The sequence below is a fragment of the Bubalus bubalis genome, chromosome 19 (genome assembly GCF_019923935.1).
Source record: "Bubalus bubalis isolate 160015118507 breed Murrah chromosome 19, NDDB_SH_1, whole genome shotgun sequence".
Taxonomy (NCBI): domain Eukaryota; kingdom Metazoa; phylum Chordata; class Mammalia; order Artiodactyla; family Bovidae; genus Bubalus; species Bubalus bubalis.
Genome location: NC_059175.1, coordinates 41,910,206 through 41,936,924, shown reverse-complemented (window position 1 = coordinate 41,936,924; position 26,719 = coordinate 41,910,206). Strand labels below are relative to the sequence as shown.

General features: G+C 40.5%; 1 protein-coding gene across 5 annotated transcripts in view; it reads right to left on the bottom strand.

Moving 5' to 3' along the window:
• DROSHA (drosha ribonuclease III) overlaps positions 1-26,719 on the bottom strand; it is a 124,483-nt gene that overhangs the window by 7,396 nt on the left and 90,368 nt on the right. For all 5 annotated transcript variants that reach the window (XM_025270434.3, XM_025270433.3, XM_006067803.4 and 2 more), the window contains 6 exon segments: positions 26,007-26,109; positions 23,978-24,048; positions 16,234-16,278; positions 13,999-14,156; positions 12,724-12,829; positions 1,252-1,393 (listed from right to left, as the gene is read on the bottom strand). In XM_025270434.3, coding sequence (XP_025126219.1) covers positions 1,252-1,393; positions 12,724-12,829; positions 13,999-14,156; positions 16,234-16,278; positions 23,978-24,048; positions 26,007-26,109 — 625 coding nt within the window.

Here is a 26,719-nt window from a genome sequence, read left to right as displayed (position 1 = left end):
CTAATATTAGAAACAGCAATAGAGATGTGTGATTAAGATGCAAAAACCACAAAGACCAAATTACATTTGTCTGAGGCTAAATGAACAATTAGTTAGAACGATACACAAAATGCTGCTGTATATAGCAGGGAAGGAATGACATCAGGGAATGCAACCATGTTTACATCAAATAAATCAAAATAAAACTCGAAGATCAGATACAAGGGCAGAACAAGCACATCCAAAGGCCTGCTATTCTTAACACCAATGTTGAGCTCACCCATTGACAGGGTCTGTGTCACATTTCATGAACAGAAATGGGACCATCTATGGATTCAATCTGCCGAAATGGAGGAAAAATAAATACTGGGCTTAATGACAATATAACCAAATTTGCATTAATAAATGGTGACCCCAAAGACAACTTCATTATAAAGGTTATCTTAACCATGTAAACAAATGGTGAGTTTTCAAAGAAGGAGTTAAAAATAAGCTTCTGTTGAGCAAAAACAAAGGCTACTGAGACTGATCACTCTACTTAATTTTTTTGTACTTTTAATGTTAAGTTACTTTTCTTTAATTGAAAAAGAGATTCTTTTAAGTTCCTTAATCAGACTGCCTTTACACTTTGTAAATCAGCTGATTTGCATGGTAGACTTTAATATTTGTGTATAACTGTAGTTGTCAAAAATACCATAATATTAAAATTTTAAAAAAGGTTCCAAGGCCCAGTGAATGGCCCACTTACTTTAAAGTAGTATCAGAAACAATAAAATTGTGCTCATAATCCTTTAATTAGCTTAACAGGATTACTTACAATGCTACTAGACCATATCAGAAACTGTAAAAGATGACAATGTTGTCCATAGAGCTTTGAGTTCATGCACAATAGATAATAATTCTAGTATTCAGTGAATAAATTACCTTCTTTCCTCTATGCCCATATCTAAAGGTTGCTGGTGGCAAAAAAACAGCTATGATTCATTACTACTGGTCTTCACATTCTGCTACTGTTTCACACAAAGAGATTTGATGGCTAAGCATTAGGACGGAGGGGGTGGGGGCGGGGGCACCAGTGAACGCAGATGGAACATAAATCCATTATTCACATGTTTTAATTCCAAATTATTTTCCTTCAAACAAGCTTTGGAGAGAAGCATAAATCAAAATTAAAATAGAAAAGAGGTTTCTTTAGTCAGAATATCATAATAATGAGAAGTGGCAAACTTTGAATCTGCAGGTTAAGAGAAAAGCTTTCTCTGTAGGACTCACATTCCAAAAGGTCAGCCAAGGTCTTGGTTCTCAGGGCGACAGGTCTTTTGGTCTTGTCGTTGGTGATGGCGTATTCCTGCATGCCCAGTTCCTCCGCCACCTTGGCCTGAGTTCTGTTATTCACCAAAGAGCTTCGCAACAGCTGGCCAAACAGAATTGAGATACATTTAGAAGCCATTTCACTTCCGGTCTCTCTCTCGTTCCTGTGTTGGGTCCAATCAGCCTAGACCATCTCACTGACAGGGACATCTAGGCAAGCAATGGCTTATGTTTTCAACCACCACCCTCAGGCGGCAGTGACAAACTCGACATGCTTCCAGCTTCTTAATAACTTCCTCTGCTCCTGAATTTTACCTAACTGACCTTTAAATAGTTCATTTAGTTGTTTAGTAGCAGTGAGCAGTCTTGAGGGAGAGGCGGTACTACAGTAAAGGTCAAAGATTCCATTAAGTTTAATGTTACTAAAAGAAGGAACATTAAAACTAGTAAAAATCAACTTATTGAAGTCTAATTCACATCCAACAAAATACACCCATTTTAAGTATAAACAAGTTCTGACAAGCCTCTACATTTCCATCACCCAAACAAGTGCTTTGGCCCCTTGGTGATCAATCAATCCAATCCATCTACCACCAGGCGAACTTGACCTGCTTTCTGTCACTGCATACTAGTTTTAAAGGAGCACTCTTTAAAAGTCAAAAATAAACTTCATGTTGTACGGCACTGATGCTAATTTTGATGATACAGGATTTGTGGAAGTGATGCTTTGGTATTAATTAAAATATTTAAATTATTAATTTACATTGTTACTTTTGTTCTTTTAAAGATTTATACTATATATTGTGACTCACAGTTTTTCAAGCTGAGATCCTTTATTTTTAATCAAATTAATATATAATTTTCATATTTCAACTTCAGGAATGCCAAACAAAAATTTCTACTAGGAATTTCAGTCAGCTAGGAATCCTCTAAGGACTATCTAAGCAGTAGCATTAAACAGTGCGTGAAAACTGTACAACCAGTCCATAGTAGAGGTGCCCATAAAACAAGCATGCCGTAGGAATTTAACAGTCACTGATCACTCACTAGGGGAAGGTGGGGAGGGAGGCCGGGCAAAGTGGATAGACGCAGAGATGAGAACTCACCAAACAAAAGCTGAAAGTTATCACCTCCAATCTGTAAGATCTGGGGAAATAATGTGTCTAAAACTTGAGGTTTTTCTTACAAAGATAAAACAAACCCGTGGTCTAGTACAGTTCCTGCTAAGGAATCCCTGATGCCAGGCCTAAGGCTCAGGAAGCAGCTGCAAGTGATGCTGGTATTATACCCCCCGCCGTTCCACATCACACTTTGCTTATTAGATGCAAGTTTTATGCTCTGTGGCTCCATAGTGTCAACTGAGCTTATGAAAATCAAGATTTATTCTCAATGCCTGAGATTGCATCCTTGACAACAGATAAATAAGAAACAATATGTTCTTAATTTGTCTGACAATGATTCATGAAGCAGAAACACAACTTGATCTTCATAAGCCATGCTTGCTGTTGAGTTACAGACTATTATTATTCTTTGCTTGTCTCTGTTCCTTTCCTCCGATCTCCCCCTAACTCTATCTTTTCTTCAACACAGTGTTTCATTAAAATTAATATCCACAGAGAAGTTCAAAATTAAAAAGGCCTAGCAAAATAACATTTAAAGAAGACAGGATCGGGGAATTCCCTGGTGGTCCAGCAGTTAAGACTCAGCGCATTCACTGCAGTGGCCCCGAGTTCGATCCCTGGTCAGGGAACTAAGAAATTGCAAGTTGCCTGGCGCGGCCAAAAACAAAAACACAACCAATAGAGTTGTGTGCCCACTAGTCTAAAACCTGAGCTGAAAAGGAGATAGCTTTTTGAGTTTGGATTTATAGTCGGGGAGGTTCACATAGTAGAGGCTGTTGGAGAACAGGAGGGTTATTTTGAGAATATAACCCTCAGCGAGCTGGGTTCTCAGTATATGCTTTTGGTGAGAGAAGAAAACTCTAATATGGGCTGTGTGTATGGAGATTTCATGCCTTAGAATCAACAAGCCTGATGTACACACATGTGAGCACACACACCATAACACATCACTGGTTACTGGGCCCCAGCCGCTGCCTTCCAGCGTCAGGGCTCCTCATTCAGTGCTGGCAGTGGTGCTGTCAGTGAGGATGGAAACAGAAATGCTACCAGTTAGAAACACTACCAGTTTTATTTAAGATATGCCCTGACGGGTCTTAAAGCACCAACCGGTGGCCAGCAGAAAGTGAGATCTTTCAGTTCTTGCCAAAACGTAAAGCCGGAACCAAAAGTCAGGAGTGGGGAGAAGGAAGATATAAATCATCCACACTTTTAGAGTCAGTTTATATTTATAAGGAGAGATGAAAAGAGGTAAGGTCTTGCTCTTTACTCAAACATGAAAGTCTGAAGAGAGCCAGTTCTTTAAATGACAACCTCCATCCCTGGCCTTTGCTGAACTGTATTTCAGAATAAATCATGCTATTTGCCAATGAGTGAGATCAGGAGGGGATCACAAGGCAAAAAGCTACCGAAATATGGTCGTTCAGAGCAACAGTTGAGGAGGCTGATGCTAGGCTAGGCCCTGCACTGCCAGCTGAAGATCCTGAGATGACCAGCATCCTGCGGCTACCCTCCGAGAGCTGCTCGTCTCCAAGGGAAGCTGCACACAGGTGGCCAAGGCGACAGCACAGGCCACAGCGCACGCACGCACTCCTCTCCAACCAGGTCTTCCAAAGGAGGGGGCCTGACCCCAGAGCAGCAACATTTCAGAGGCTTGATGATCTGGCTGTTGTATCAGAATCACTAGGTAGTTCTGACACACTGGTACTTAGGCCTCTTTCCAAGAAGCAAGGAATTAGAATTTCAGGACATGTACATTTAAAAAAATTTCAGGTAGGTGGACTCTGATGAATAGTATAGAGCCAGAACTGAAAAGAATGAATCCGCCAGTGGCAGAAGAATGGGTGCTATGGTCTGAATGTTTGAGTTGCCCCAAAATTCAAATGCTGAAATCCTAAAGATGATGGTATCAGGAGGTGATTAAGTCATGAGGGTGGACCCCTCATGAATGGGATCTGCGCCCTTATAAAAGAAGCCCCATACTGATCTCTAGCCCCTTCCACCTTGTGAGGAGGGTACAGTGAGAAGTCTATGAGCCAGAAGACAGCCCTCACCTGACCATGCTGGCACCCTGACCTCAGACTCTAGATCTCCAGAACTGTGAACAATAAATTTCCGCTGTTCATAAGCCATCCTGTCTGTGGTACTTTGCTATAGCAGCTGGAATAGACTAAGACAGTATGAAAGGGTTTTCTAGGAAGAGGAAACAGCTCATTCAAGAGCAAGGAGCCATGATACAGAAAGATGATTACTGGGTAGAACTGGAAGAGAAATCTCAGCCTGGTGGGGAGGAGCTGATGCAGGTGAGTGAGGCTGGCTAGCCTCTGGGCAGGGAGAGCTGGCTGACCTCTGGGCAGAGAGTCTGGTAGGGGAGGTAAAGAAGTCTGTCTTTCCTGTAAGGGAAGACGAATCACAAAGGTGTCAAAATGGGAGCAGTGGCAAGGTAGTCTTCTGATTTTAGAAAGACTATTTTGGTAGATGGGTTTGGATGGGGTAAGACACAAGGTTTGCAGATCCTGACGCTATAAACTACCATTTTACAAAGAAGAAAAAATTTTAGTAGAAATCTAGAAAACCAACATTAAGCACCCAAGTGAGCATGAGATACTTATTAGAATGTTTTGCAAACAGTGCCTTGAGTTAGATGTACTGGATTGGCCAAAAAATTTGTTCAGGTTTTTCTGTAACATCTTACAGAAAAACACGAATGAACTTGCTGGCCAACCCGATACTTGTAAAAAAGCAAATGACTTGGCGCCAAGCTGCCTAGGTGCAAACTGTGGCTCTACCTCTTCCTCGCTAAGTGATCCTGTATAAGTTACTAAATCTCTCTGAGGCTCAGTTTCCACTTCCGTTAAACAGAGAAAACAGTCCCTACCTCACAGGGATGCAAGAAGTACAGTGAATGTGTATACAATCTAAGCACAATGACTGACACACAACAAACACACTGGAACACTAGCTGCTGTTGTTTGGCACTGCCATTATCAGCTAAGACATGCTCAACTCTGGTTATGGGGAAAAGGTTATAGAAAGTTCTAGGAACTCCTTTGGATTTGTTTTCAATGCAAATATTCTGGATACCTGTTCATTGTCTTCAAAGCTCTCCATTTTACTAACTCTAACCTGTCCTTAACAACTTTTTTTAAAAACACTGCCTTACTCCCAACCCACCAAAAAAAAAAAAAAAAGATAAAATTTAATTTGCAATCACCGGAAAAAACAAGGAAAGCTGTACTAAGGGCTCACTATAAAGCTGAGAGGAAGACTGCTGAGCTCTTGAAGCAATGGCAAGGATCGACAAATTGCAAATTGTGATTTTTGAGGATCCAGGGTGCTTAATGTTGGTATATTATCTCAACACAGCAGTCTTTCCAAATTCAAATTTTACTAAGAAAAAGGTTTACTGGTTTAAAATAAGCAAAGAAACACTCTGGCACTCTTCCTTCAACTTCTACTCACTCTTGATTCGAAAGAGAAAAACCACAGCTGTGGGACATGAGCTACCGAAGAGGGCCCCCTAGTGTAAACAGGAGAGTCTGACTAATTATCCTGAAGACTTTAATGTAAGAGCATGGGGTGAAAGACAAATGTATTATTAAAAACGACAGTGATGTGCCTCACGGGTCTCTCATACCAAGAGTGGTGGCCAGATGGCCTCCATTTCCTGTGAGAACCGAAGAAAAGGTAGGCAAATGCTAGCAGCCAGAGTGCAGGTCAGGGCCACACAGCCAGTTAACAACAGTGACGGACAAGTTCTCAAAGAGGAGCTGCGGAATCTGCCCTCTCAAGAGATCTGTCAGCTCACACACCTGTTCACCTGATTCATGCCTCGTGCTGTCTGGAGGCAGCAGGGAAGGATTAGATCAAGGCTTCCCAAAGTTTATCTGTAACCCTCGTTTTCTCATTGTCCCAGTCATTCCTCTGTTTTGTTTTGTCTTTCTTCTTTTTCTCTCTTTAATCTTTTGGCCACATCACAAGGCACAGGGGAGAATCTTAGTTCCCCGACCAGGGATCGAACCTGTGCTGCCCTGCACTGGAAGCATGGAGTCTTAACCACTGGACCACCAGGGAAGTCCCCTCCAAATCATTCCTCTAAAAAAAAAAATTTCAAGATACAAATGAACTTACCTACAAAACAGAAAACGACTCACAGACTTAGAGAACTAACTTATGAGTGCTGGGGAGCAGGATGGGAGAAGGAATAGTTAGGGAGTCTGGGATGGACAGGTACACACTGCTGTATTTAAAATGGGTAACCGAGGGACCTACTGTAAGACCGACTGTACAGCACAGGAACCCTGCTCAATGTTACGTGGCAGCCTGGATGGGAGGGAGTTTGGGGGAAAATGGATACACGTATATATATGCCTGAGTCCCCTCAGTGTTCACCTGAAATTACCACATCATTGTTAATCAGTTATACCCCAATACAAAATAAAAAGTAAAAAAAAAACCTTAAATATAAATAAATAAAAACAAAAATTTCTGCAAGTTCACCTTGCTTGTGGATACCAACACTGGGCACACGGCACACTGTGGGCATGAGACTGACAAGTATCTTTAGCTCTGTAGTTTGCAGTAAAGGCTAAGACAGAAGAAGGAAATAGACACAAAAACTCAAATGCGAATGTTAAAAAGTTGCAAGTGTGACAAGAAAGGCATTCTTGTCTGAGTAAGTGCTCTTTGAGACCTCCTCACTATTTACCCCCTCACTATTCACCCTGACTCTACTGAGTAGGTTCTACCCTCAAAAGCCAAAAGTTCTATGAAATAGAACCTCCTTCCTCTACATCTCCATTTGAACTTTCATCCCCAGACAACTGCATAAGCCTGACATTCCTTCCCAAACAGGCCTGCTTGAACATCCAACTTACAGAACACTCTGTTTTCCTCCATCAGCATTCAAAACTTGAAAACTGCAATTTCATTTGTTCAACTGTCCTTAGTCTCTATGAAACAAGTGTGCAAGGGAATAGCTCTGGGCTAACTAACGCCTCCCTGCAGTTGTGTGCTCTTTAATCACAATAATGATTTTTAGCCATCCTTTCCCTGCCTCCCACCCAGCCAAATGCAACTGCAATAAGCAATCCTTCACAAATTTTAAATTACTTTTAACCCTTAGACATTCATAAATTAAGTTTTCGGCTTCTTTCCTTACACATAAAACATGCTATTTCTCTCCAATGCCACTTCCACTTCCCTTTCTATATGAGTTATCCATCCACAAAACTCTCATTCTTCTACTTATCAAATATGTATTGAGAGCTCACATATGCCAGACACTGCCGGGCATACAGTGATAAATAAAAATATGCTCTCACATAACTTTCGGGCTTGTGGGACAGGCAAACTCAAAAAATAAGTGTCAAGAAGGAGAACATGGAGATTTGACTAGAAGGTTCCCCTTGCATGCAGCAGTCACGCCGGAACTGACATCTCAGGCAGAGGAGGAGCTAGCAGGCAGCTGAGAGGAGGGGCTTGAAGTAGAATGGTCTCCAGGTAGAACAAACCCCACGGCAAGAGGGGGCCTAGAGGAATGAGAAGCAGGCCAGGTGAAAAGGTGCAGAGTGAAAAGACAGAAATGTGACATGAGGTCAGGCAGGTGGACAGGCTTGTTCTTTAGTCACTCTCCAAAGAGCAAATGAAGAGCGTTAGAGTGGACTATGGGGATCATTCACTCAGCCTATTTGCTGAGCACAGACACGCCAGGACTGTTCAAACACCCAGGGAACCAGGGATGAAGAAGAGAGACAAAATACCTACCCTCATGGAGTTAACACTCTCATGAGAGAGCACAGACGGTAAACAAGTAAAATATATAGTCTGTACTAAGGAGGAGAAGGAAGGAGAAAATGGGAGGTGAGATTCTAGACAGGAGGAGGGGAGCTAGGGATGAGGATGGGATTTTCCAGGCAAGAGTGCTGGAGTGGATTGCCATTTCCTGCTCCAGGGGATCTTCCCGACCCAGGAATCAAACCCGGGTCTTCCGCATTGCAGGCAGACGCTTTACCGTCTGAGCCACCAGGGAAGCCCACTATTCAAGCAGAGTGAATGAAAGAAGGCCTCACTAGTGATGACATGTTAACAGAGGAGAGGGATATGGCCATAGCATGTGCAAAGGCCCCAAGGCAAAGGCCGGCTTAGTGTCCTGCAGGAGTCTCACAGAGGCTAAAGTGAAGTGTCTAGGAGAAAAAGTTAGAGACGGTAGCAGGAAGGCCGGTCATACAGGGTCTTGTAGGTAACAACACTATCTTTTACCCTTGAGATGAGGTCAACTCAAAAAGTTTTGCACAGAGGAGATTGTAATCTGACGTTTCTTTAAAAACAACCCCTCAAGATGATGTGCTGAACACAGACAGAGGGGTGGGGAAAGATGTACCAGTTGGGAGGCTATGGTTGTAATTTAAGGTAAAGATAATCATGGTCCAGACCAAGTTGGTTTAACAGGAAGCTGGTGAAAAGTAGTCATGTTTGAGACAAACTTTTAAGGTAAAATCAACAAGCTATGCTAATGGGTAGGAGGTGTTAGCATGAGACAGAGAAGAGTTAAGGACAACTCCAAGGTTTCTAACCTGCGCAACTAGAACAGAATGGTCCTTACTGATATGGAAAACACCAAGGTTTGGGGGTAGAAATCAGTTTTGTTTTGGCCATGATAGGTTTGAGCTGCCTGACAGAAATCGATCTAGAGATCTCTGTGGATCTGTATAACCAAGTACATCTACAGATATGTAGACATATGAGTTTGGAGTTAGGGGGACACGTAAGGGCTCAAGACATGAAACAGGAAGTAATGTATAGGCATACTCAGACTCATGGAGAGGAAGTCAACGGAAAAGAGACGAGGCCTGAGAATGGGGGCACTCCAATATTGAGAGGTTGGGGAAGTGAAGAGGAACAACCAAAATGGACTAAAGATGAATGGCCACTGTGGACACAATAGATGTATTGTGAAGATGCCACAGGCCGCAGCAGGTAACCTGGCCTGTGTGGAGAAAGAGCTGATTCAGGAAAGTCAGTGTAGGAAGCCATAACCCATAATGCAGTCCAATAGGCCTGAAACCTGAGACAACATCCCCCGTGGGAGAGTACAAAAATGCCCACAGGAATGGCGAGGCCAGCTTTTCCAATAGTAACACACATCTCAGGGAGAAATCTGCACCGGCTGCCTTGCCTACTGCTTTGGATAAGCACAACCCTAAGATTCCCATCCTTTGCAATGTGCAGGAAGTGCCACCGCCTCTAACCGGATCTCTTTGTCAATCATATTCCTGTAACACTGTGACAGCTGCGCAGAAGCTACTGCCGGTCCAGGTGATGGCAGAAGATCTGGGTGATGAATTGAGGTGGCTACTCCAGCAGTAACATGGTCAAAACTTGTGAACAGTCTATGCTGGAGGGAATGGAGGAAGCAAAGATGATTCCCTGGCTGCTGACTTGCCTACACTGGATGGGTGATGGTGCCCTTCAATTACTCAAGAAATAACTGGAAGAGGACCCAAATTTCAAGTTCAGCCTTGGATACACGGAGATGATGAGCAGGCAGCTGACACTGAAGCTCAGAAATGAGATAGGATTGAAGAAATCCATTCAGAAGTCTGCCTACAGCAGGAAACTAATGTTATATTTACAAAGAATGCCTATAAGAGTAAGAAATGCCTAGGAGTGAGCTTTGTGCATCCTGGAATATTCACCAGCTCTACAGAATAGGATGAGCCTGCAAAGGAGGCTGAGAGGGTAGCTCAAGAGCCGAGAGGAAAACCAGGAATGTAAAGCATCACAGCATTTAAAATACAGATTTTAAAATCTGTATTTCACTGATTTTAGATCATCTTTGTTTTGCCAGCAGATCTGTTGGTCCTGCTGATTTCTACCAAAGTCTTCTGTGAATACAGTTCAAAAAACCCTCCATATCAGAATTTTGTCATCTGTTAACATCTTTCTAATAAGGTATCCCCAAATTCTCTACCAAATTCTCTAATTTCAAGGGAGCAAGGCCAATGATAAACATATTTCAGATCAAATTAGTTACGGCACTGGAGTCACTTTGGAAAGAACACAAAACTGAGTCTCCAGCATAGTCATGCTTTCACCTTTATCCAGACCTGGGCAGGGCTCATGCCTTTCTGAGTCCTGGTTTCAATAATCTGTTCAGCGTTGGGGTTGGGACACGTGTGTAGTGCCAAGAAGGGAAGCAATACATCTGTCAATCCATACCCTCCTCCTCCACAAAATTCTGGAGTTCACAATTGATTGGTGGGAATACAGGGGTAAATTGGAGAAGGCAATGGCACCCCATTCCAGTACTCTTGCCTGGAAAATCCCATGGATGGAGGAGCCAGGTAGGCTGCACTCCATGGGGTCGCTAAGAGTTGGACACGACTGAGCGACTTCACTTTCACTCTTCACTTTCATGCATTGGAGAACGAAATGGCAACCCATTCCAGTTTTCTTGCCTGGAGAATCCCAGGGATGGCGGAGGCTGGTGGGCTGCCATCTATGGGGTTGCACAGAGTCGGACACGACTGAAGCGACTTAGCAGCAGCAGCAGCACAGGGGTAAATGTGTATACTGAAGTCACATATTTTCAGCAGTGGCCTCTATATGCCCATAAAATGAATGACTGCTTCAAGCCATTTGCTTTAATCTGGCCATTTCTCAGACCAACCAGATACTCTGACAGCTATGAAGTCTATTCCCTAATGGCAGATACAGAACAGAGCATTTATTGATTCCTGGATGCAGAGAAAGACACTACATACTAGTTTATTTCTGGTAAATGCTCATATGTTCTTAAGAATTTAATATTAATTCAAAAGGAATTTCTTGTCAATCCAAAAGCAGTTAATTGTAAATGGTCATTAAACTGCTAATTTTAAACTAATTTTAAAAGTAAGAGTACTCCTGATTTCCCACAAAATGATACATGGGGCTTAGTAGAAACATAATAAATATTCATTCAATGAATGAATGAAAGGACTGTATTTTGTTGGGTTTAGAAATTCTGCTGAAAAATTACATCTAAACATAGTCAAATAATCATATTCTCTCTAAATTCAATATCTGTGTCTCTCACATAAACTATTTCCAGGGTTCAGAGTTGCAAAGATAATATCAAATTCTATTCAAAGCAAAACATGCACAGAACGTGTAGAGATGCAAAGTATGAAAGACTTATTATTTACCTCAAGCATAATGAAGAATGTCTGTACTCACAAGATGTCTTACGGTGTCTATTATTTTCTTTGCCCAGTAAGGTATTTGCTTTCTCAATGCCCAGTCCTAGAGGGACTTCTCAAAGGTTATTCCTTGTGCCGGGAGACCATCATCACTGACTTCCAGGCGGGTTTTGTTCTCCATTCCAGTTTTATTATTGATTGGTTTCACAGAGTAAAAACCGTACGCAGCAAATAAAAAAACTCAATAAAGTTTTATAAAACGAAACAAAAGTGAGAGGAATGGGAACCATTTCACTTTGTTCATAAATCAAACGTTTTCTCTCAACGTCCCTTTCAACTCCACGCGGTCCAGCCAAACTAGGTTTCTGATCTTTCATGCTGTGCCCTTGTTTCAGTAGTCCTGATGCGCGTTATGTCTTTGCAAAGAAACTTCTTCCCATTAATTCCCAATGGCCAAATCCTACTCATCCTTAAAGGCTCAAACATCATAATAACCATGAAGCCTTCTAGAAACTCCACAGCCAAAAGAAATCTTACTTAACCTAAACAGCACACTTTCCTTGTATAATATTTAACGTAGTTCTCCCTTGTATTTATAGCTACTTATTTATACTTTTTATAGTGTACATGTATCTGTATACACACACACCTTAAACTATACATATATACACACACACACACATATACCTATGTGTATATATACAGAAAGAGAGAGAATTTGTAATTGTTAACTTGCATTTTTAATTTCTTCTAGTAGTTTTTAAACTTCTTATGGACAGACTACTACTAAGTCACTTCAGTCGTGTCCGACTCTGTGTGACCCCATAGACGGCAGCCCACCAGGCTCCCCCGTCCCTGGGATTCTCCAGGCATCAAGTAATATTTGCTCCCCTCATGAAGCCTAACTCAGTGTCTTGCACCGAGTAGGCAATCACTAAATAAAGGAGTATAAAATGAGCTCTCATCATATATTGTTTTTGCATACAATTTACATAATGAAACAAAACCATATGATATGCTAAAGTCACCAAGAACTAAGTCACCAATTACATAAGTATATATCTGGCTCTTCAAATCTTCACATTCTATTACACAGCAAACTTGTTGGAGAAAATGGTTTTACACAAACTCACAGTTAAGTGTCCTTCGTGATGATCTGGAAAATGAATGAATAAGTACTCCGTTGCTACCAGCTGCATTATGGAGTCACCAAGGAATTCCATCCTCTGATTGTGGCCTCTGGGGGGAAAAAAAACATCAATGTAAAGAGATCAATAAGCATGTGTAGATTCAAAAAAATTAAAATAAAAAATTTTAAGATATGATTTTAAAAAGCAATGTGTTCATCTTGCTTAAAGCACAAAACTAAATACAACTCCCCAAAGCCCCTCAACTGAGAAGAGATCTGAGTCAATATAGGTTCAGTTTCAAAGGAGAGTAAAGTGAGTACTATCTAAGGATTAAACAACTGCTGAAAGAAAGACTGGTAAATAGTACCTGGGCAGAAGCTGGGGAGAATCAATAGAAAAATAAAACACAGTTGAATCCTTAAACAACCTGGGGGTTAGGGGCAGCGACCCCCCAGGCAGTCAAAAATCCAGTTTAACTTTACAGTCAGTCCTCTGTCCCATGGTTTGCACCTGTAGATTCAACCAAATGACACCATGCAGCACTATAGCACGTACTTACAGAAAAATATCCACGTGTAAGTGGACCCACGTGGTTCAGACCTACGTGATTTAAGGGTCAACTGTATAGTACAGACAACAACCTTGCACAATCTCTACACAGACAAAATACAGCAAAAAGATCCAAGAATTTTCTATGCTAAATCTTTACCTTTTCATTGAAAAATAGACTCCAGTTTTCAAATCTGAATTCCAGGATAAGGACTAAAAAAATCTATGACAAGATTCTTTGGTTTATTCCGTGTAAAGACAACTGTGAATATCTAATTTGGGGGAAGAAAACCTGATGAGTGTGTGTTAGTTGCTCAGTTGTGTCCTACCCTTTGTGACCCTGTGGACTGTTTCAGTAAATCAGGTTTAATTGGGACACAGCATGTTCATTCATTTATACTTTTCCTGTGGCTGCTTTTATGTTACTTTTGTGTTACTTATGAATCATCATGACTGTGACCACCTGGCCTGTCTCTTCATAGGAAAAATTTTTACTTCCTTCACACTTATAATTTATAAAGAAATAAGATTCATGGCAATGAGACCAAAAATACCGGATTACAGCACATGCCCTGGTCTACACCAGTGTCTGGCTGCTCATCCATCTGACGATGTGACTTCCCTGGAAATATGTTTGAAACCCCAATTCCTTGAAAGGGCACACAGCAAAAGTTTGGGACTGTGTGTCCAAATGGTCATGTTAGAACTACAAGAGTATTTCTAACTCACAGGGTCAGATGGTTAAATCCCACAGTTCTCAATGTGAATGCTCTTGCCAAAAGTCGAACATGTGTAAAAATTACTCCAATTGCATCTTCAAATTCAGTAAGTTTCTGTAGAACTGGAGAAGTCTCAATAAGTTGTCGATCAGTATTTGGCTCTTGAAGCTACAAGAAGGAACAAATAAATATCACAGGCAGTTTTTAGTTACAAATGTAATTATCAATTCTAAGTGTTTTGTAAACTTCTTGTTCTCACAGGCAGAAATTTCTGAAATGCCAATAAAACATGAAAGCTTCTTTCTCATCCCTTAGAATGGCAAACAAACCTAATATTTAAAGAAGGCTCAAATAATATTTTCCAACCTTCTATCAGATTTCAAGGCCAAATACTATACACAGATAGTTCAAAATCCTAAGTATTATACTAGCTCTCCAAGGAAGAGGCAAGCTGAAGAACCACTCCTAGGGAATCTATCTATCTATCTATCTATCTAGTAACTCAGCAGTTCTCAAACTTTCAGTTCAGTTCAGTCGCTCAGTCATGTCCGACTCTTTGCGACCCCATGAATTGCAGCACGCCAGGCCTCCCTGTCCATCACCATCTCCCAGAGTTCACTCAAACTCACATCCATCGAGACAGTGATGCCATCCAGGGATCTCATCCTCTGCCGTCCCCTTCTCCTCCTGCCCTCAATCCCTCCCAGCATCAGAGTCTTTTCCAATGAGTCCTCTTCGCATGAGGTAGCCAAAGTACTGGATTTTCAGCTTTAGCATCATTCCTTCCAAAGAACACCCAGGGCTGATCTCCTTTAGGATGGACTCAAACTTTAGCACTCATCAAACTCTTGCAGTACTTGTTAAAAGCAGATGGCAAGGTCCTGCACCCAGAGTTTCTCACTCAGTATGACTGGAATAAGGACTAGGAATCTGCCTTTCTGGTAATTCCCAGGTAACACAGATGCTGCAGGTATGGGGATCAGCTTTTGAGAATCACTGCATTGAATAACTTGACCGCTGTGTATCTTTCAAGGGGCTAATCTATTTTGGTAAATGATCATCATTAAACTGAATTCAGCTTACATTGGAGATTATATTAATACCACTAGGCAGCTGCTCCACGTAACAATAAGCCTTTAACCACTGCTGCTAAGTCTCTTCAGTCGTGTCCGACTCTGTGCGACCCCATAGACGGCAGCCCACCAGGCTCCCCCGTCCCTGGGATTCTCCAGGCAAGAACACTGGAGTGGGTTGCCATTTCCTTCTCCAATGCATGAAAGTGAAAAGTGAAAGTGAAGTCGCTCAGTCCTGTCCGACTCTTAGCGACCCCATGGACTGCAGCCTACCAGGCTCCTCCGTCCGTGGGATTTTCCAGGCAAGAGTACTGGAGTACTTTAACCACTAGCAGAGAGCAAGTATAAAACATCTGAAATGAATATTTTCAGGAACTTTGGGCTAGTTCATATTCATAAAATACTTCTAAAATACTCTGAATTAATGTCACTTGTTACTGTGAAGCCTCTCATAAGAGAGTTCAGCCACTAGTGGTGATTATTATATATATATAATATATATACAAAAATGTATATGTATGAGTATACATTTACATGTATATATTTATATATGTCTCCAAGGTAAAATGGTAATAAAAGCAAAGAAGAGTGAGAATTTTTGAAACAACTGGGGGAAAGAGTGTCACCATATATAGATCTTTTAAATTCTAAAATCTTGAATAAAGTCATTATACTCTACTAAAATTTTAATTTACAATGTTTTATGCAACTGAAGTCAAATCTCTGAATTTCTAAGATACAAATTAGGTTACAATTTAGCAATGTTAATTTAGTGTTTGTTCTACTTTGTAATAAGCCCAGACCTGCTTCCGTATTATCTTCCCTATAATAGCAGGCATGTAGACACACTGGAGACAACATACTCTGTCTTGAGTATCACTATTCTGGGGAAGAGAGGGGACCAAACCACAGCCACACAAGTAGCTCTTCCTGCCTTTCGAGCGATGGCAACTCCCAGTGCTTCGCCCACCTCACCCCAGACCACAAAAACACAATGCATGGCCTCGTTTTAGTATTTGTTCCAAAGTTCTCCAGTCTGATACCCCAGCTTAAAGTCATAATGCCACCGAAGGGAATCAAAGGATAAAAGCAGAAGGGGACAAAAGGCAAAGTGAAGCATCGTGAGTACCTGGAGTTACAAAGCTCACTGCAGACAGGAAGGTCACACTTACCTGGAGTGGGTGGAGAGGATAATTGAGCCAGACTTCGCGCAGGTCCTGGAAAATGGAGTGATGCCTTTAATGCTCGAGGGAGTCATTTAACACACTCTAGAGTACTAAATAAAATGCCATTATGTGAAATACTGAACTATTTCAGATGCTGACTCCACTTATTGCAAATTGGATAGTGCTGGCAAATGAATTTTTTAAAAGTGTTTTCACCACTCCAACTGCCTGTAGTGACTCTAATTAGCCTATTAAGCTGGGGAGGAAAAGAGCCACCCCCGCCCCCAGGAGTCAACAACACCTTTTAAAACTAAGTTACACTGTTGGTGGGAATGCAAACTAGTACAGCCACTATGGAGAACAGTGTGGAGATTCCTTAAAAAACTGGAAATAGAACTGCCTTATGACCCAGCAATCCCACTGCTGGGCATACACACTGAGGAAACCAGAAGGGAAAGAGACACGTGTACCCCAATGTTCATCGCAGCACTGTTTATAATAGCCAGGACATGGAAGCAACCTAGATGTCCATCAGCAGATGAATGGATAAGAAAGCTATGGTACATATACACAATGGAGTATTACTCAGCCATTAAAAAGAATACATTTGAATCATTTCTAATGAGGTGGATGAAACTGGAGCCTATTATACAGAGTGAAGTAAGCCAGAAAGAAAAACACCAATACAGTATACTAATGCATATATATGGAATTTAGAAAGATGGTAACAATAACCCTGTGTACGAGACAGCAAAAGAGACACTGATGTATAGAACAGTCTTATGGACTCTGTGGGAGAGGGAGAGGGAGAAGGTGGGAAGATTTGGGAGAATGGCATTGAAACATGTAAAATATCAAGTATGAAACGAGTTGCCAGTCCAGGTTCGATGCACGATACTGGATGCTTGGGGCTGGTGCACTGGGACGACCCAGAGGGATGGAATGGGGAGGGAGGAGGGAGGAGGGTTCAGGATGGGGAACACATGTATACCTGTGGCGGATTCATTTTGATATTTGGCAAAACTAATACAATTATGTAAAGTTTAAAAATAAAATAAAATTAAAAAAATAAATAAATAAAATAAATCACAAGCAAAAAAAAAAAAAAAAAAAAAGAAGTACAACAGCTCCTCTGTTAGCATGGGAAGGTGGCCATGATCTACTCTGTAGTTAAAAACAATATGCAGTACATTAAAATTGCATTGATATATTTTTTACTGTTTTATCACACACAAACCTTCAGCCTGTTTTTAATACAGCAGCCAAAGTTATCCTTTTCAAACATAAGTCAGAACCTTGTTATCTCTCTGCTAAAACCCCTTCTCAGGTTTTTCTCTTACTCAGATTCAGAGTCCTCACCACCGTTTCCACTCCCCACGTGCTCTGGCCCTGTGCTTCTGCTCTGACTTTCTTCCTCCACCCTCCTTTCCCCAGCTCCCATCACCCCGGCCTTCTCCTCGGTGCCTCGGGGTTTTAGTCTCACTGTTTGCTTTACCCGAGGCTCTTCCCCTAGAAGTCCTCACTGCCGGTGCCTCCCACCCTTCACATCTCTCCCCAAATATCACTTTTCAATGACCACAGCCCCTGAGAATAGTCTGCATTTTGGCAGAGTACCTTCCTCCCCACCCCTCCTCGTTCCCTGGCATTTTCTTTTTATTTATTTATTTTTATTTTATGGCTGTGCTGCATGGCATGATCAGGGATCAAACCTGCGCCCCCTGCATTGCAAGCATAGAGTCTTAACCACTGGATCACCAGGGAAGTCCTACCTCGGCATTTTCTATTCCATTTCCTTGCTTACCTGTTCTTCACTCCCTCAACACCATTTGCTACAGGATATACTTTCTTCTTTATTGGTTTGTGGTCTGTCTCCCTCTTCTAGAACTCTAAACTCGGCAAGGGCTGAGATTTTTGCTCTTTTTTGTCTCATTGCTGGATTCCAGCACCTAGAATAGTGCCTGGCACACATTTGGTGCCCAATAAATATTCGTTGAATGAATAAATAAAATTTCATTTTTATATCTGCATAAAAACAGATGTAGAAAAATCCACAGCAAACTATTGACAGTGATTATTTCTAGGGAGTGGGGTTAGAAGCTGATTGGAAAATTTCCAGCCTGTGTACATTTCTATATCATTTGACACATGTACCACTTTTAGGTAATTAAAAACTAAATAAAAAATATTTTAAAGGAAAAAAAAAAAAAACTAAGTTACACATTCGCCTAACCTAATACAGTGGATTAAGCTGCTGTTTTAATTATATGTTTTAGTTTACCATTCCCCGGAAATGTTCATTGCCTGTGCCTTTTGGAATTAAAACTCATCTCGAATGGTCCTTTACTTGGGCACTAATTCATTATCATTGAGTAACTTTAACATGGGAGTGGAAAACACCCATATCCTAGTTCCTAAACTCTTAGATTTGTGAGATCACACTTTTACTGTGGGTCACTACAAATGTATACTTGAAATAAGAGAATAAATAAAAGCATTAATTTTGTAGAAAATCCTAATATGCTATTTTATCCACTGAGTTAAATCCAGAGGCATTTATAATAGACCTTCCTCAGGATTAAAGTGTTTTTCCTTCAGTTTTAGACTCTAGGGAGCCTCTAACTGAATCTCCTTTCAGGCCTTGACAACTGGTTTTTGAGATAAATGACAAAATTTTTTAAGAAAAAAAAAATTTTTTTTTTTAATTTTTGGAGAGGAAAAGTATAGTAAAATGTATTATGATGTGATACAGATGATGACAAAGGGAAATAAAAATACCTGATAATTTTGTACATCTTGCATATTAAAATATGTCTAGGTTTTGTTTTTGATATTTTATTTTTGCAAATTTTTTTTTTTAAGTTTAAATATCAAACTGTTCTTTTAAAGCTTTTAAAGAACTTCTCTTAACCAATTCAATAACCTTTCCCTGGAATTCTGTGTAGCATAAATTACACTGAATGTCACTCCCTTCCTGTGACTTTCTCAAGTTCTCTCACTGCTTTTTCTCCCCCTGCTATACCTGAAACGGACATGCACTCAACTTCCACCAAGAGCCTGACCTACTCACTACCTGTTCTTCTGGAGTGCCCGCCGCCCCCACTGCTTTAGCTGCTGCCTGTTTAAATCATCTGCTCACCTCTGCTGCAGTTCTGACCTCTCATCCAAGCTACACATCCGTAACTCTAAGCGCCTTAATTGGCGTCTTTTACCTCATATCCAAATGACCAAATCATCACTTTTTACCTTCAACTAGTGATGATGGTGTTAGGAAAAGGTGTAGGCTGAGGAGACAGGCTGCCTGATTCAACCCTGATTCCCTGTTGGCCAGTTTCTTCACCTCCCTTAAGCCAACCTTTCCTCAAGCAGTCGACAAAGATAATCACAGTACCTACTTCAGAGTGTTCTCTGATGCCTCAATGAGCAATGTACTCAAAGCACTGAACCCAGTGCGGCACACAGGAAATGCCAATATTAACAACAAGTACATCAACAATGATGATAAACAAGTATCTCTTCAGACCAACTCCAATCTCCAAAGCAGAAGATTCTCAAGGACTCCGAGATTCATCTTTCTCCTTTCTCCTATGTCTTTTTCACTCAAAAACACTGATTTCTCCTTTGATGTCTGCTACCACCCATCTTGTTGTAATAGCTTTAAAACCTCACAACTAGCCGGTTTCAATGGCATCCATTTCCCTGATTGCACCCTGCACTGAGATACAGCTCTGCCGCACCCTGGTGTCAGAGAAACAGAACAGACCTTGCTGGGTTTCCAGCTCTGCTTTCTGTTAGCCCAGGGACCTCAGAGAAAGCCTCTACCTCCAGTTTGCTCTTCTGGAAAATGTTCATCAACTGTTGGGACATTAGTTCATGCAGCATGTTTTTATTGAACATCTGTTAGGTGTCAGCTAAGTAAGACATTGAATAAGACACTAGCTCTGTCCTCAAAGGAGCCTACTGGGGAAGAATAAGGGTTCAGTTCAGTTCAGTCGCTCAGTCGTGTCCGACTCTTTGTGACCCCATGAATTGCAGCACGCCAGGCCTCCCTGTCCATCACCAACTCCTGGAGTTCACTCAAACTCACGTCCATCGAGTCAGTGATGCCATCCACCCATCTCATCCTCTGTTATCCCCTTCTCCTCCTGCCCCCAATCCCTCCCAGCATCAGAGTCTTTTCCAATGAGTCAACTCTTCGCATGAGGTGGCCAAAGTACTGGACTTTCAGCTTTAGCATCATTCCTTCCAAAGAACACCCACGACTGATCTCCATTAGAATGGACTGGTTGGATCTCCTTGCAGTCCAAGGGACTCTCAAGAGTTTTCTCCAACACCACACTTCAAAAGCATCAATTCTTTGGTGCTCAGCTTTCTTCACAGTCCAACTCTCACATCCATACATGACCACTGGAAAAACCATAGCCTTGACTAGACAGACCTTTGTTGGCAAAGTAATGTCTCTGCTTTTAAATATGCTATCTAGGTTGGTCATAACTTTCCTTCCAAGGAGTAAGCGTCTTTTAATTTCATGGCTGAAATCACCATTGCAGTGATTTTGGAGCCCCAAAAAATAAAGTCTGACACTGTTTCCACTGCTTCCCCATCTATTTGCCGTGAAGTGATGGGACCAGATGCCATGATCTTAGTTTTCTGAATATTGAGCTTTAAGCCCACTTTTTCACTCTCCTCTTTCACTTTCATCAAGAGGCTTTTTACTTTCTGCCATAAGGGTGGTGTAAATGAGTACAATTTAATAAACTATGACGAGTTCTATAATGGTAATATGTATGTTCCAAGTGCTGAGAAGACTCTGCCTGGGGCGTCAGATCAAGTTTCCAAGAGGAGGGGACTCTTCAGCTAAATTCTGAAGAATAAGAGGAATTCCGTACAGCAGAGGAAAATGATCAAAAGCAGGGCATGGTACATACTCAAATAAAAGGTCTCAAAGTGCACACACACAAAAGCGTAGTTCTTAATAAGCAGAACACCGAGAATTTTAGGGCAGCAAAAAACATGACACCATAATAATGGCTATCCGTCATTATATATATACATGTCTGAACCCGCAGCATGTACAAAACCAAGAGTACACCCTCAGGTAAACTATGGACTTGGGGTGATTATGATGTGTCAGTGTAGATTCATCTATTGTATCAAATGTATCACTCTGGTTGGGGCTGTTGATAGTGGAGCAGGCTGGGCATGTGTGGGGGGAGGGAATATATGGGAAATTTCAGGACCTTCCTCTCAATTTTTCCATAAATCTAAAAAAACTTTTTAATTTAAAAAATTTTAAAAAGTGATTTCTAGAATGGCACAAAGAGGGAGTGGAAAGAAAGGAGACTGAAAAAGTAGGTGGGAGTCAGATTATGGGAACTATGAAATGCTCTGTTGTGTAATACAGGCTTTGGCAGGCAATAAAGAAACCAAAGATTTTAAGCCGCAAAGACCCTAATCGAATCTGTGCATGAAAAAGAAGGCAACGCTGCATGAATGATGGACTAGAGCAGTGGGGAATGACAACAGCTTAATTATTTCAGGTGAGAGACGAGGAGGACAAATGTTGAAGCAGCAGGATGGCCGAGACTAGGGGCCGAACTGCCAGGGGTCTGTGACTGAATGAAGATGGGAAGAAAAAGCTTAAGGACAAAAGAAGACCCTGAGGTTTCCAGTTTACATCATAAACTGAGAGAAGTGTATTTAGGGGCTTAGGTGACGAATTCAAACACTAAACCTGTTGCGATGAGGTGTCTGCAGAACACCCACATGAAGCTGCCTGAAGCCAGTCTGAAAAGACACTTTTTCCAGTTTCAGGAGCTCTGAAGAAAGGCCATGGTCAGAGAAACTGGAACCCACGTGCAAAGACCAAAGAGGGTGTGCGAGGGGCAGTGGAAGACTAGGAAAGTTTATATAGGAATCGCTGTCTTTCTAAGAGGGTCATTGGATAGCTGAATGGAAACAACAGCTCTGAATGTACCAAGTAAGCTGGGTCACACAGACCTGAAAACACAGAACTGGCAGAATCTGCCTGGGGCTGAAAAAGTAAAAAGCAGTCCAGGCTGATAAAGAAAGATGACACAGAGAAAGCCAGCTTCCAAATCAACAGGACACCATGCTTCCTCAAGGTCTTACAGAATCGGGAAAACCGTGGACAACCCGCTCTCGGAGGGGGACCGCTTTCCCACCAGGGCTGCCCTCTGACCTGCTTTGCTTTGCTGTGTCTGAGCCCTGTTCAATTTCACAAAAGAAAAGACACACTAAAACTAAGCTGAATGTCAGCTGTCCCACTGATAAGATAATGTTCAGACTCTGCTTTTTCATTTGGTCATTTATTCAATTCATTCCTTTAACAAATATTTATTAAACACTGCCCCTGCCAGCACTGAACCTGGTACTAGAAATGTAAGATAAGCCTGCTAAGTAGACAAGTGGGAGAGAAGCGGTTTAAAGAGAGAAAAGAATCTAAACAAAACTGAGGCTGTTAAGAACACCGGGTGAAAGCTGTGTATACATCAGGAAGGAACAGAGTGGATAGGGGATAGGGGCAGGAGTAGCTGGAGATGGGACAGGCTGAAGGGAGGAGGGGCTCACAGAGGCAAGACTGGAAGAGGATATAAGGTAACGAGGTTGCTGAAATCGCCCACAAAAGATAAAAGGCCAGAACAAAGTTATTTTAAGATTTGAGAAAAAGACTTAAAATACATATGTTACAGGTATAAATCAACATTCATACTTGTTTATAGGTTGTAAGACAAAATGGGGGACATGGAACACTGGTGGATAATGTTCCCATCAGGAGGAAATTCACACATATAAAATCATCACCTATCTGTATAAAAACAGGTAAAAGAAAATCAAATCCTCAGATATGAACATCATCCAGGTCCCATTTTTCAAAACTATTGATTCTTTTTTTTTTTAAACTATCCTAAGGAATACAGTAATAACATCTGACAGCCACTTAAGTTGAAGGTTTCACAAAGGCTTAAAACACTGGCTTCCCATGTTCTTTATTGCTCCGTGAGGGCTATTTCATTCAATTAAAATGACATTTCAATTTGGAATACAGAGTTGCCTCTCTCTTTAAATGTTAAATTGACTTGTTTTGGTACAAAAAGAATCTAGTATGCTCTATTACATGCAGGATTAAAAAGGTAGCCCTGGCAATATTAATAGCTTAATACTTTAGTAACAACAGAAACTATTTTAGAATCTATCATTTTTTCTTATATTATAATTTGCTTTTAAAAAAAGTACTTTCATACTCTTATTCATAGCTCTATCAAAAACTCCCTATGAACTGACTTTCTAAAATAAATATACATTTATCTAGTCTACATAATTTACATAAAAACAAATCATAAACAGAAAAGTCAAAAGACTATAGCTTCAACTAAGCCTGCATGGGGTAGGTACCCAATGATTATAAAATATAAAATCATAATTAATTTTATGATACTTTAAAATAAAGCAAGGTCCTACCATATTTGTATTCATATTTAACTTACAAGTGACTATGAGGAAAGATGGGGTTTTGGGTAGAGGATAAAGTCCTAGTGTAAATGTCCACAGATCTTAACCATCTGTGACAGAGTTGAAGAGCTATTTTTGAAGTGCTTGAAATCTTACTATCTAGGGTAGATCTGGGGTTTTTGTTTCTCTTACATGCTCTTTAAAATACAAAGACTAATTGATATAAAATTCTCTATAATGATATATAACTGAGAAAAATCAAATGAGTCGAAATAAATACCGGATCATTAAAGAGTAAGCGTCCAAATAACTGCTTGGCTTCCTCCAGGCTTCCCTCCAAGTAAACAGCTCCTAGATAAAAGAAGAGAACGCCGAAAGGAAGGCTGCATTAATATTCAGAGAAAATTACATATCTCTATAAAAAGCAAAAAGGCAAGCCAAAACCCACTCATGGAAAAAATCGACCAGATCAGAAGCAATTGTTTTAAAGGTAGCATTTTCCCTCTTTTAACTGTGCTTTGTGTTATAAGTTAGACTGAAATACAAAATTCAATTTACCAAAATATAAACCTAATTTTTTAAGAAAAACAGGCCAACTATGATCTATCATAAAGGATATGGGTATGAACCATTACTGAGGGAACTATACACAAGTACTTGACTTTATGAAAATATTGTTTCTTTTTCTATATTTATAGTTTATATTTCAGGCCACAGATAAAATATGAGTACAGATAAATTAAGGCTTCTGCCAATAAAATAGTAGGATAAACTTTACCTTTAATTAAAAATAATTCTTAAAAATTTTTTGAAATAATTAAGCACTGTACACATATTTACCACTAATCATAACCAGTTAGTACTATAGTAACATTTTAACTGGGAATCAAATAACTCTGGAGTAGGGTGGTTCTTAAAATCATATTTTTCATATCTGTCTTCAGAAACGCTATTTTCCATGTAAAATAGAAACTTAGTCACCTGGGCTTTTGATGATTTATTATTTATCAATAGAGGTAGTAATAATGATAATTATAACAGTGATGATGATGATGATATTAGTAAAAGCAGGGGTTTGAGGGCCCACTTATGCCCTAGGCCCTCTGCAAAGCATTTTCACATTCTTATCTTCACCTTTAAGGACACCTCAGTAAGAAGATATTAGAAAAGATTTATAGGTTTGGGGTCCACAGTAGGTGATCTGGGGAAGGAAATGGAACTTTGCCCTGGATTTGCTGCAGTTAGGATCAGATATTAAGGTTGTTACAACTCTGTGAGCTAAGTGATACTATCTCCATGTCATAGATGGGAAAACTGGGGTTCAAAGAGATTCAGTAACCTGGCAAAGACACAGAACTGATAAATGACTCGAGAGGGAACTGAACCACGTGTGCCTGGCTATGCAGCTAACTGTAACAGTAACTGTCAAAAATATGATGGGGAAAAAAAATTACAGAGCAGTCATTCCACATGACAAACCCTCTGAAAATAGACATATTTGTACAAAACAGACATAGCTGTGAAAAGACTGTGGATAATTATTAAACATTCTCTTGCTACCATCATCAGCATAAAACTATAATGGGAAGCTTTTATATTCATTTTCAAAGGAAGAGGGCAAAATTGATAAGGAAGTACAGAGGCCTCTGAAAAATAAAATGTACGAAATCATCTACCTAAAAAAAAAAAATCAAGGAATTGTCAATCTAACATCTCATTGTAAAGCATCCTTGCAATCACCAGCTAATTAACTCTTCATAACTTTCCTGTACAAACAGCTAATTATATTCTGGTTATAGTAAAAAAGAAACTGAGGAAGTAAAGAGCCTGAGTGTCTGCATTAGCCATGCTTTAAGTGAATAAACAATAGTTGTAGAGACTCACGCCCTGGGGTTTTTAAATATGCAGTGTCTTCAAGATGTTTAAAGCAGAAAATCCTGTAAAATAGCTTCAAATTTTGTTTAAAAAAAAAAGTATTAGGGCCTAACCAGCAACTTATTTATGTATGTGATCCTGAATCAAATCTGGCAAGTAATCCATCCTCATATTAACTCACTTCAATTCAGTTCAGTATATACTAAGCATGTACATGACATGATACAAGAAATTCAAGAAAAGAAAGCGTGACTGCTGCTCCGGGAGAACCACAATAACTACAATACAAGGAGGCGGGTATCATACTGGGGACTTCACAGTATGATGTGAAGCTTTGGGAACAAGTAATTTTGTCCCAAGGCTTCACACTGAATTTTATGTGCTCTCCAGACATTTCAGACATGCAAAAAACTAGACTATAAAAGAGAAATTACCTATTAATGCTTCAAAACAATTAGCCATTGCATGCCGAAGGTCTGATTCTCTACAAAGGTCAGGTCCATGAGCATAAAGCATAAACCGATCCAGTTCAAGTTTCTACAAAATTCAGAATGACACAAGTAAGAGAATATCGGCAAAATCATAACTTTTATAACTCAGCATCTCCTAGGCGGTACAGTTACAAATTAACTGGCCTTAGGTGAAAGTTTAATCTACCATTCTTTACGAGTCCATACATACGGTTCAGCGCTGACCAACTTCACCTTTTCCCCAAGCAAGCTTCTATGAACTCTGATGATTCAAGTAGGTTGAGAATGGACCAAATCGGATCTGCCCAACTCCAAGTTCAGAAAAAGCACTAGCCTAAGTTTGGAATGAGACTCTATTACAAGGCCATGCCTTTGAGTTTACCCAATATGTCTAGAGATACAAACTCAACCCAAAGTTAACCTCTTGGATTCCAAAGTTATATGGTACTGAGTCTTTGTACTGTATGAAAAATCAAGAGATTTTTATGTGGTGGAGTAGATGGGGACTCTCAGAAGACTTAAAAATGCTTATTTCTCTAAATCTTTTTTTTCATATTTAATAAGGATTTGGATTTGGGGAGCCATATTTTTTTGTACTTGTGTCCCTTTGTGAGGTTTCCACACACACTCATCCTTCTGAAGGCTGAGTAAGAATCTGAGCAATGGGTTGGAACTAC